The sequence below is a fragment of the Neovison vison genome, chromosome 10 (genome assembly GCF_020171115.1).
Source record: "Neovison vison isolate M4711 chromosome 10, ASM_NN_V1, whole genome shotgun sequence".
Lineage (NCBI taxonomy): Eukaryota > Metazoa > Chordata > Mammalia > Carnivora > Mustelidae > Neogale > Neogale vison.
Genome location: NC_058100.1, coordinates 51723824 through 51736807, shown reverse-complemented (window position 1 = coordinate 51736807; position 12984 = coordinate 51723824). Strand labels below are relative to the sequence as shown.

Below are 12984 nucleotides of genomic sequence, written 5' to 3'. Positions count from 1 at the left end.
CAAGCTGAAAAACAAAATTAACCATTCAACTTTAACAACATTTGAATACTATGGCTGACCCTTGCAAAAATTATTACTGATGAACCTTCTCTTTTATTTAAATACTAACTTTATAAAAAGTTTTACTTGCAGACATTTTCTAAAGATACGTCTTTCAGACTATCAAGGTCTGAATGTTTTAACTAATATGTTTAAGTTCATAATATAATTCAAAGATATAACTTACAATACTGTATTGGGACTTACAAGTGTAAGTCCTTGATACATATAGAACATACATACAGAAGTCCTTGATCATACAAACTCACCATGGCACACATGTGGAGGACACAGTGATGGAATCCTGTATTTCTTGGGGCTTCCTATTGATTTAGGTTATATTCTACTTATGTGCAGGGGAAGATCTGGATATTAAGAAAATCTTTTCATCAGATAACAAACAGCACAGTGCCTAAATTTTCATGAATTCTGAATTAGTGATGGAAAACTAAATGAGATTATCTTCAGTTCAATTTACTTAAAAAGTATTTAAATAGTTATAAATGTGGGGGTGATGAAATTATCATATTGTATAGAACATGTTTCATTAACTAGAGGTTAAAAATACTGTTTTTTTTAAACAGATTTTTTTTAAAGATTTTATTTATTTACTTGACAGAGGGAGATCACAAGTAGGCAGAGAGGCAGGCAGAGAGAGAGAGAGGAGGAAGCAGGCTCCCCGCTGAGCAGAGAGCCCGATGTGGGACTCGATCCCAGGACCCTGAGATCATGACCTGAGCCGAAGGCAGCGGCTTAACCCACTGAGCCACCCAGGAACCCAATACTGTTTTTTTTTTTAAGATTATTTATTTCAGAGAGAGGGAGAGTGCATGTGCCTGAGCAAGTGGGGGGAGGGGCAGAGAGAGAGGGAGAGAGAGAATCCCAAGCAGACTCTACACTGAGTGAAGAGCCCACTGCAGGGCTTGATCTCATGACCGAGAGATCATGACCTGAGCCAAAATCAAGAGTTGCACAGACACTCAACCAACTGAGCCACGCAGGTGCCCCCATAGTTTTTATTTTTATTTTTTTAAGATTTTATATATTTATCTGTCAGAGAGAGAGAGCATAAGCAGGGGGAGCAGCAGGCAGAGGAAGAAGCAGGTTCCCCACTGAGCAGGAAGCCCAATGCAGGACTCAATCCCAGGACCCAGGGATCATGACCTGAACCAAAGGCAGACGTTTAACCAACTGAGCCACCCAAGCACCCCATCCTCCCGTAGTTTTTAAATACAACATTTTAAATCTATATAATCTTAAATTTTTTCTTAAAATTAAGATTATATGCTTTATGTTAATTATATATAATATTTAATATTAGACTTAATGACTATAAAATTGGTATAAAAATAAAATATTAGATTTAATGACTATAAAATTAATTATAATTAATTTCTAGGTACTTTATAATTTTTATTAAAAGATCTTCTAGGGGCACCTAGGAGCCTCTGCCTTTGGCTCAGGTCATGATCTCAGGGTCCTGGGATCAAGCCCCACATCAGGATCTCTGCTCAGCAGGGAGCCTGCTTCCTCCTGTCTCTCTGCCTGCCTCTCTGCCTGCTTGCGATCTCTCTCTCTCTGTCAGATACATAAATAAAATATTTTAAAAAATAGATAATATAAAAGATCTTCTAAAAATGTTTAAGATATACATTTACATATATATGCCATATACATGTCAAACAGTCCAATTTCTTTTTCTTTGTGTGATCTCTCATGTGAATAAGACTCTGATATTTTCACTATTGTCCCAATATGCCAGGACTTATAATGTATGCAGACTTAAGGCTGGCAAATATCAACAACCTTGCTGATGTTTGATCAAAGGATGAAGGAAATAATCTGTTCTCCATCAACTGTTGAGGAAAAATCAGCTAAAGAAGTGGTTCTGAGGGTGCCTGGGTGGCTCAGTGGGTTAAGCTGCTGCCTTGGGCTCAGGTCATGATCTCAGGGTCCTGGGATCGAGGCCCGCATCGGGCTCTCTGCTCAGGAGGGAGCCTGCTTCCTCCTCTCTCTCTCTGCCTGCCTCTCTGCCTGCTTGTGATCTCTCTATGTCAAATAAATAAATAAAATCTTTAAAAAAAAAAAAAAAGAAGTGGTTCTGAACCTGATGTGAATAAAAAATATGAATACAAAATAGTTCCCTGGGCTTTTAGATTTTTAGAAGAAAAAAGTATCGAGATGTAGCTTTAGCTTTAAAAGCAATCACCCACATACATACAGACATTTGTCCCAGAGCACAGTTGAGGTATAAAGATTGTACAGCTCCAATTGGCCTCTGCCTTCGGCTCGGGTCATGATCTCAGGGTCCTGGGATAGAGCCCCACATCGGGCTCTCTGCTCAGCAGGGAGCCTGCTCCCCACCCCAATCTGTCTGCCTCTCTGCCTGCTTATGATTTCTCTCTCCGTCAAATAAACAAATAACATCTTAAAAAAGGGGGGGACAATGCCTGGGTGGCTCAGCGGGTTAGGATTGTACAGCTCCAGGTCACAGCACATGACTTAAAGAGTAGGCAGCTAATTTACTACTAATAAAGGAAAACTGAAGCACAAATTCATGATATATACTACAGGTTCTAGCCTGAAATATCTCTTTTCATCATATTCGTCAGTCTCGATACATTTTTAACCACTCATATTGGGACATTTAAAATTACACTGTTAAGCATCATTTCTATGTCCAATTTTAACTCCTAGGGAAAAAAGAGCTAAAAGATGCCTTTGTCAGTAAACAGAGGTATGACTATAGAGCTGACTATGGAATTGGTGTCCATTCTTTGTTGAACTGTTTATGATGAATGCCACGTACTAGAAATGGCTATACTGGTTTTAATCCTTAAAAATTGAAGAACAAAAGGCAAAAGCTGAGTATTAAAACAGCTCAACAGGAGTGGCTGTTGAGTGGGTGGCTCGGTCAGTTAAGAGTCTGCCTTCAGCTCGGGTCATGATCCCATGTTCTGGGATCATGTCCCGCATTTGGGACCCTTTTTGGCAGGAAGCCTGCTTCTCCCTTTCCCTCGGCTACTCCCTCAGCTTGTGCTCTCGTTCTCTCTCTTTCTCAAATAAATAAATAAAATATTTTTAAAAATTAAAAATAAAAATAAAATAGCTAAACATCTTAAAGATTTAGACGATCTCAAATGTGATGTTTATGATGTGAGAAATCCCTCCAATGTAGTAACTGGTATAGGGGGTAAGTGCTGCTAAGAGAAAGGATTTTATAAAATCTTTAAAAATCTGGGAATCAGAGCCACACAGTCTTATACATAATGACGTAGGCATTTCTCCCAGTACTCCCAGCAATAGGAAGTGCTAAACTTAAAACAGACCTATGTCCCAGATTTTTCCAGGATATGTGATTTTTAAATTGCCCTATTGTTTCCACAAATATATTTTTGTTAGAATTAATGACTCCACTTAAAATTCAAAAAGTATGCTGTAATAATTATATAAATCATCCCCAAAGAAGAAATCTTCTTAATAAACACATCATGGGTTTCTTATCAATACATTTATTATCAATACAGTATTAAGTCTGATTTTCTAAAAAGCACACATAAACACTACACACTCCATAAACAAGGTAACACTACTGAACCCTTAGCAATGTGTCTGGTACTGTTTAGAACACTTCATGTACCTTAAACTATTTATTCTTTAAAAAATATCTCTTATTTATCTACTGATGTTATTCCCATTTTACAGATGAAGAAACTGAGACAAAGAGAACTAAGTAACTCTTCTAAGAGCATACCATACAGTTGAAAAGGGGTAGACCCGACATTTGAACACAGGTAGTTTGACCCCTGTCTGTGTTCTTAATGTCAGATGTTACATCCAAAGACATATATAAAGGGCAAACCAGAAATAAAAGTGAATATATTTTAAAAAGTTGGACTCCAGGGGCGCCTGGGTGGCTCAGGTGTTAAGCGTCTGCCTTTCGGTCCTGGGATCAAGCCCGCATGGGGCTCCCTGCTCAGCGGGAAGCCTGCTTCTCCCTCTCCCACTCCCCCAGCTTGTGTTCCCTCTCTCGCTGTGTCTCTGTCAAACAAATAAAATCTTTAAAAAAAAGTTGGACTCCATAAGAAATGTGAGACCTGAATATACATCACATTCCTTTATTTGGAGCATTTAAAAACTTACAACACACACACACACACACGTGCACTTGAAAGAACATACAGGTACATGGGAAGAGAAATTGAAGATCAACAGAATGCTCTCCCTGACTGGAGGAGACTTTGCTGACTGAAATAAGTCAAGCAGAGCGAGTCAATTACCGTACGGTTTCACTTACTTGTGGAGCATAAGGAATAACACGGAGGACATATTGGGAGATGGAGAGCAGAAGCGAGTTGAGGGAAATCGGAGGGGGAGACAAACCATGAGAGACTGTGGACTCTGAGAAACAAACTGAAGATTTTGAGTGGGGCGATGGGTGAACCTGGTGGTGGGTATTAAGAAGGGCATGTATGGCGTGGAGCACTAGGTGTGATGCATAAACAATGAATCTTGGAACACTGAAAAAATAAAAAAAATAGAATAGAATAGAATACTCTCCCTCACTCAGTGCTGATGAGGAAAGCTCCCAAGTTCAGTCACAAAACACACCAGAGCCTCGCCACAGCCCCCAGCTCTCACACCAAGGTTGTATGCTGCAGCTACAGAGGAAGCGGAATCATAGCTTTCCTTTTCACTAATCGCTGGTTCTCAAACTGAGGTGGCTCTTTCTCCCTAGGGGCCGTCTGGGTCTGTGAGCTGAGTGGGGCAGAAGGATATTTTCGGTTGTCACACTGACTCAGATATTGGGATGTAGTATGTGAGGAGCAGCAATGTGAACACCTGCCGTGTTCCACACAATGGAGAAATGACCCGTTCCCGAAATGCCAACCGCACCCCTAATGAGAAACAATTCTGTGCTGGAGAAAGTGTGTTATTATAGGACTTTTATGTTTTTATTTTATGAATGAAAGAAAAAGTTTAATCTGTCTTTGACAGACTTCCGTGGCCTTTGAAAATTTAAAGCAAATGCCAATTAAATAGCATTCCGATGGTTTTAGACCTCTATCATGTTTATTTATAGTAAAACTTGTTTATGGTGGAAATATGATAAACATTTTAAAATATTTCTCATACCTCATACTTGATTAGGAAGTTATAGAGGGGCTCAACATCTTGATAATTACTGTTAGGGGCCAAAATCCTAAAAAATAAAATAAAAACAAAGGAATGGGAATGAATGATTTAAAAAGATAATACCTTGAACTTTTCCTCAAAATATATCCATACTGTGAGATCATTTACTGTATGGTTAGTTTAATTCAACAGAGATCAATTTATTAAAATTTTTTGCTTATTTATATTGATACTTACATTACCACTTAACCAACAAGCATAAGCATTCTTATGTGAAATTCACCTTTGGAATTAAAATAATACAGATTTCTCAAAACATAGATAGAAATAAGAGGTGCGATTACACTTCATACCTTGTAAGCAACAGGTAACACTTGAGGAGTTGCCACAGAAATGTTCAACCAATCCCAGTGGACAACTGATTCAACTATCAGACGCATAAAAGAAATCCTAATAAAAGATTTCTGACTAAATTCAAGTAATACTGTTTCAACTATCAGCCTAGCATAGTATGAAAAATTATGAGTAAACAGAGCATGTCAGTCACTGAGAATAACAATGAGTCATAAAAGTCACAATGGAAAGTAACATAAGGACATAAAAATATAAATTTATAAATAACAGAAACATAAAAACACAAATGGAAACAAGGAAAAAATAAAAATAAAGAAGGAAATGGAAGTGCATATTTCTCCACCTAGCAGCAGAGTATTAATTCTTATTTTCTTATACTACAGATTTCTTAACCCTTTCAGGATGAAGTTTTTTTTGTTCTTTTGCTTTTGAAAAAAGAAAAAAGAAAAGTTGTCTTTTGAGTTTGGTTTTCCTAGCTGTGTGACCCTGGATGAGTTCTGTGTGCTCTATTTTCCTTTATCTGTTAAATGAGGATAGTAGTAATCCTCACTTCGCAGGATTCTTATCAGAATCAAATGAGTGCCTTAAGGAAAGTCTTTAGAACAGTGTCTGACATACAGCCAGCACTAAATATTATAAGAGTAACAATAACAACTATTATCATCTAATAGTTCCAAGCCACAGAATAACTGCACAATGATGTAACTGATGAGAAATCAAGCCACCTCTATTCATTCTTAAAATACAAGTGCCTTTTAATTACAACGTCTCTAGGTCCTCACGTCCTTGCCAATGCTTGACATCTTCGGACTTCAGAGTTAATTGATCTCAATAAACTTAATTAGATCTTTAAACTATTTGGCTTTTATTAGACTTGTGGGAAAAGCTTTTATAAATAATTTTTCAGGACAGAGTCGAATTTTTAAAGGGGCTGTACTCCTGGGAAGGAGACACATACGGAATACAAAAAATACTAGTTTCGTGGAAAAACTTCTTTCACCCAACAAGTAATTTTAAAATACAAATAATCTCCAAACCAAAAAAAAAAAAGTGGTGGAGGATGGGAGGGAGAGGATAATACATCAGTGAGAGAGTCCACAAATAATTCGTTTAAGAAAATGAAAAGAAAGTAATCTAAGAGTTAATCTTTCAGAAAGTCAATGGAAAAAAAAAATAGGATGTCCTAATTTTGTAACCAAATGTAAATAAACTACCAGCAATGTGAAGTAATTTACATCTATTCATCTTGCTAGCCTTAGATTATCCCTATAAAGGAGAATTAGGAAATTAGATGTAACAAGATGTTTTATATTGAAAGCCTTATATATTCCAAGATAACATCACAAAGAAGTACTTTTCCAGAGAATAAATGAACATCTCTCTGTCCTGAAATACTTCACAAGAAAATTGGTTTGAGGCAAATTAGTTATCTCTAGCAACAAGTCATACCTAAAGTAAGAAATAAATAATTACATCATGCTAGTTTTCCAATTGTTCTAAAAATTTTTAGACTCCCAGCCTGGTTTTGTTTTTTTAACAATTTTACTGAACTACAGTTCACATACTGTAAATTCACTCACTCCAAGAACTCAGTGATTTTTAGTAAGTTATAGTGCCGTGCATCTATTACCACAACGCAGTTTCAGAGTATTTCCTTCACCCAAACAGATCCCTACCGCCCCTCCGCAGCCACTTTCTGTTCTCACCTCCAATGCCAGCTCCAAGCAACCACTGATCTACTTTCTGTCTCTACAGCGTGTCAGTCTGTACGTTCTTTCCCTCTTACCATCACAAAGCACAGGTGTCACTATAAATTCATATCCTACTAGAATACAGAGTCAGTGGATGAGTCGAAATCTAGTGGATAGTGGCTAAACCTCCGAATGTATCTGGTAAGTAAAAAAGCAAGATGCATACTAGAGCTGCCCAAGAGCTGAACAAGAGACCCTTTATTCTCTCATTCAACAAATATTTGGGTCCTACTATGAGCCAAGCGCTGTTCTAGGCCCTTGGATACATCAGTGAACAAAAAAGACAAAGATGCATAGTAGACCAAAGCATCGTAATTCTAAAGAGTTTGTGAAAGAAAAAAAAAAAAATTCCTGACCAAGCACAGGAAGATAATGAAGAAAAATATCTCATTGTTGCTCATTTGAAAATCTCCTCCCACCATCAATTGCTACTTGTAAACAAACAAGTTTACAAGTTATTCCAGTGATGAAACACAGAAATCTTAAATTTCAAAGGAAGAAGGCATTTGCTCCAAATGTAAAGCTCTGATTGTCTGACTAAATACCACAAAATTATGTTCTAACAAAGAAAGGCATAGTGGTATGCCAGCATCATTCACAGATATGTTACTGTTATAATCAGACTAAAACTATTCAAGCTGTTTTCTAAAACTAGGATATGTATTATAGGATTTGTTATAAAATTAATATTCTTTTTTTAATTCTAAGTTTTTATCTTTATATTTTTATTATTATTAATTTTAATGCTAACTTAATTTTTAATTAATTTTAATTTAATTTTTAACTTTAATTTTTAAATTTCTTTTTTAAAGAGCAACAGCAAGCGAGGGAACACAAGCAGGGGGAGTGGGAGAGGGAGAAGCAGGCTTCCCGCCAAGCAGGGAGGAGCCCCATGCAGGGCTCAATCCCAGGACCTGAAGGCGGACGGTTAAGGACTGAGCCACCGAGATGCCCTAAAATTTACTATTCTTAAAGACTGTTTTGAGGCAAAGTGAGGCCCCAATACACTAGGCCATCTTTATTAAAACACACTCAATCTAGGATAAATTTAGACTTCAATATGTCCTATGAACTCTGAGTTGATGAGAATGGAATTTGGCCTGGTACTAAAAAAACTGCCAACTTTCACTAAGCAGAAGTACAGCTTGTTGAAAATATACAAAAAAACAATAAATAAATGGAGAAAAATGGCTTATGGACTTCCATGCCTTAGTAATTCCCCACACAGAAATTCCTGAGCGGTCAGCCTTCTCTATAGCTTTCTCATTTTCTTTTTCTTATACCAATGTGAAAACAAAAGACTCTTATAGTGAAAGTCCTCCAATTACCTTCCAGTGGCAACTTTTTAAAATAATGGAATGAAATAATCAACCCTTAAAGGAAATGAAATACTCTACAGAAAATGGCCATTTTTTAAAAGATTTTATTTATTTATTTGACAGAGATCACAGGTAGGCAGAGAGGCAGACAGAGAGAGGGGGGGAAGCAGACACCCTGCCGCGCAGAGAGCCTGATGCGGGACTCGATTCCAGGACCCTGAGATCATGACCTGAGCCAAAGGCAGCGGCTTAACCCACTGAGCCACCCAGGCGCCCCAGTAATCGGCCATTTTTAATTTATAAATACATCCACATTTTTCCTTTCAAGAGAAATTTATAATCATCAGTAAGTATTTATCAAATGCATACAATTTTCTCAAATATATATTAAGAGCCATGGAATATAAGAGAAAATTAACTATGCAGCCATCAAAAGAAATAAAATCTTGCCATTTGCGACGACATGGATGGAACTAGAGGGTATTATGCTGAGCGAAATAAGTCAATCAGAGAAAGACAATTATCATACGATCTCCCTGATATGAGAAGTTGAGAGGCAACGTGGGGGACTTGGGGGTTAAGAAAAGAATAAATGAAACAAGGGGCGCTTGGGTGGCTCAGAGGGTTAAGCCTCTGCCTTCAGCTCAGGTCATGATCCCAGGGTCCTGGGACTGAGCCCCACATCGCATCGGGCTCTCTGCTTGGCAGGAAGCCTACTTCCCCCTCTCTCTCTGCCTGCTCTCTGCCTACTTGTGGTCTCTGTCTGTGAAATAAATAAATACAATCTTTTAAAAAAAAAAAAAAAAGAATAAATAAAACAAGATGGGACTGGGAGGGAGACAAACCATAAGTGATCTTAATCTCACAAAACAAACTGAGGGTTGCCTGAGGGAGTGGGGTAGGGAGAGGGGGGTGGGGTTATGGACACTGGGGAAGGGATGTGATATGGTGAGCGTGGTGAAGTGTATAAACCTGGAGATTCACAGACCTGTACCCCTGGGGCTAATAATACATTTTATGTTAATAAAAAAATTTAAAAAGAGAATAAATAAATAAATAAGAGAAAATTAAGAGATATGGTTGCCTCTCTTCAAGTTGTTAATCTGAAAATTTCACCTTGGAATTCTGGAGTCAGAGTTGGGGATTCAGACATCTGAAATAGTATTTAATCCTCAACTTGTAGATTATTTATAAACCAAATCTGACCTAAATGCACTTTGGTTTCTTTTAGAACAGCATCAGCAATAATAGATAATGTCTTGCTGAACACTTCAGAGTCTGACACTGCTTTACATCCATATTACATACATCATCTGTAATTATTTTAGTATCACAAATTTAGTTATGTGACCTTGATCAAATCACCTGCTTTTCTGCACTTCTGGTCTTCACCTGTGAAATGAGTATGGAGCAGGATTTACCCTATAAAGTTACTATGCAAACTACATAAAATAATGTGTCTAAGAAGTTTAGTTCATGCCTGGCATATGTCAATAAATATTAGCTGTTATGAAAACCAGTTTTCAGTGTAGAAACTAAGGGTCAGAGTTACAAAACACTTGCCCAAGATTACAGAGAGTGGTGATATTTAAATTCAATTGGTTTAACTCCATGCTTTTTTTTACTAATAAAAAGGATAATCACCACCATCTTCTTGCCTCTAAATGATTTTATAAAGTCATATGAAATATAAAGTTCTTTTAAAGAATTTTAGGGGCACCTGGGTGGCTCAGTTGACTGAGCATCTGCCTTTAGCTCAGGTCATGATCTCAGGGTCCTGCGACTGAGCCCCAGGACTTAGCCTCCCTGCTCAGTGAGGAGTCTGCTTCTTCCTCTCCCACTGCCCCTCCCCCAGCTCATGCACACGCACTCTCTCGCTCAAATAAATGGGTAAAATCTTTAAAAATAATAATTAAAGAGTTCTAAATGTAAGCAAAGAAACTCTTTAATTTGCCTTTTATCAAATGCTTCTGGTAAACGGTTTTGTATATGCTCAAACACACAATCTTTATAGTTGTTACATCTTTCTCAAAGCTATAGAGGAATTAGAAGCAGAACCAAGACTCACTAGAAGTCCTGACACTTAACCATATAAGCACTTTGAGTTTTCTTATCTGTGAGCAATTAGCATTAAATAATCAACATGTTCATCTGAAACACACAAATTTCATTTCCCTCTCAGCCACTATCAATAGATCTCTTTAATAAAAAAGAAAGACTATTGATTCTTTTTTTTATTTTAAAGGTGGAATGGGCAGAGGAAGAGGGATACAGAGAATCCTAAGCAGGCCCCATGCCCAGCAAGGAGGCAACTAGGGACTCAATCTCACAACTCTGAGATCATGACCTGAGCTGAAATCAAGAGTCAGATGTTTAACCAAGCCACCCAGGTGCCCCGATCCACTCAAAATTTTTAAAAAGATAATAGTTGGGCGCTTGGGTGGCTCAGAGGGTTGAGCCTCTGCCTTCGACTCGGGTCATGATCTCGGGGACCTGGGATTGAGCCCCACGTCAGGCTCTCTGCTCAGCGGGAGCCTACTTCCCCCTCTCTCTCTGCCTGCCTCTCTGCCTAATTGTGATCCCTCTCTCAAACAAATAAATAAAATCTTAAAAAAAAAAAAGAAAAAGTTAACCAAATAATCTGACTAAAATTAAAAATAAAACAATGCATTAAAATGGACTAATTTTTCAATTAGAATTTTAAAAATTCAAACAAAGCTTTCCTCCTACTTAGAAAAAATAAAGCAACAGACTCAGGATCGGGAAAAGATGGCTAGAATATTCAAGTTTAATATCTAATTCTAGAAATCCAAAAGAGAGAGCATATTCTTGGGTATTTATAAATCATAACTTACATCCCACAGAACTGAATATATTATGTTCCCTGCTGGCAAGACAGAGTTTTACATTAATATCATCTTTAAAATAGTTTTTGAGAGCATGAAAAAAATTAATTAAGTTTAAAAAATAATTACATGGTTTATTTCACTTAGCATAATGTCCTCAAGGCTTATCCATGCTGTAGCCTATGTCAGAATTTCCTTCCTTTTTAAGGTTGAATAATATTCCATTGTATGTCTTATGCCATAGTGCTTAACTATTCATCTGCTAATGGGCACTTGAATTGTTTCCATGTTTTATGTATTATGCCTAGTGTTGCTATGATCATATGATCATGATCTTTGAGACCCTGTTTTCAATTCTTTTGTGTGTATATTTAGAGTAGTCAAAATCATAGACAGTAAAATGTTGGCTGTTAAAGGCTACAGGGGGGAAATGAGGAGTTACTGGGAATACAGTTTCAATTATAGAGATGGGTGAAGATTATAGAGTTGAAAGTTATAGAGATGGATAGTGTGATGGCTGTGCACTATGAATGTATTTAATACCACATGAATACCCTTTTAAGTACACTTAAAATGAAAATGATGGTATATTTTATGGTATATTTTACCACAATAAAAAATTAAATTAAAAAAAATAATTACACAAAGTGAAAATGTTTGCTTACAGCATTATTTGAAAAACTCATTTTACATTCTCTAAAGCCAAGAACTGATGCAAGTCTTCGTTATTTTTTTTTAATTTTTTATTTTTTATAAACATATATTTTTATCCCCAGGCGTACAGGGCAAGTCTTCATTATTATTATGAGCTGCTGTTACATTATTATTGGGGATAATATAATTTGTTCAGCATCTAACCAGTGCCGGACTGAACAAATGCTATCTCTAATCTCTGTAATTTAATAAAGCAACTTTTATAAACTCCACTTTCTAGATCAGGAAAAAGATACAAAAAGGTTAACCTATCTTGGTGATATTAGTAAATGGATGGAGCTAGGATTCAACTTCCTATTATTCTGACCCCCCCAAAGCTCTGTTCTTCTGATTGTAATATATGATGTTCCCTGGACAACCAATACTACCAAACTAGATTTTGTTGACAGTTTAAAGTGTATTACTGATAAACTGGGTGAAAATTTATCAAAAAAAAGTCTTAGATCCTAGAGTACCCTTTTTTATTTTTTATTTTTGGTCACTTATTACAAGTAAAATTAGAATGATATATTTTCTATAGTTAATTTGGTGAAATCAGCTATGCAAATGGGAGATATCCATCAGCTGTAAATTTTGAAAGAACACCATATATAATTAGAACTGGTAAAAAGAAAAAAATTAAACAAATTAGATAAATTGTATGTTCCAGCTTTCCCTTCAGGGACAAAGAACTTTGCAAGGTGATTATACTAATTAGATATAAGTGTTAAATATAGGAACTTTTGATTAGTTTGACCACAATTAATAATTAAAATTTGATCTACTGGAAATCTTTTTTCTAAAGCTGGTAATAGGACAAGAAGAGTTTATAGGTAATTTTAATGA

General features: G+C 36.6%; 1 protein-coding gene across 3 annotated transcripts in view; it reads right to left on the bottom strand.

Moving 5' to 3' along the window:
* The window catches only part of SWT1 (SWT1 RNA endoribonuclease homolog), a 112304-nt gene that overhangs the window by 22241 nt on the left and 77079 nt on the right, over nucleotides 1-12984 (bottom strand). For all 3 annotated transcript variants that reach the window (XR_006386647.1, XM_044267290.1, XM_044267291.1), the window contains exon 17: nucleotides 5176-5242. Coding sequence is in view for 2 of the 3 variants with exons in the window: in XM_044267290.1 (XP_044123225.1) it covers nucleotides 5176-5242 (67 nt within the window). In the remaining variant the exon portion in view is untranslated. The remainder of the gene's footprint in view (nucleotides 1-5175; nucleotides 5243-12984) is intronic.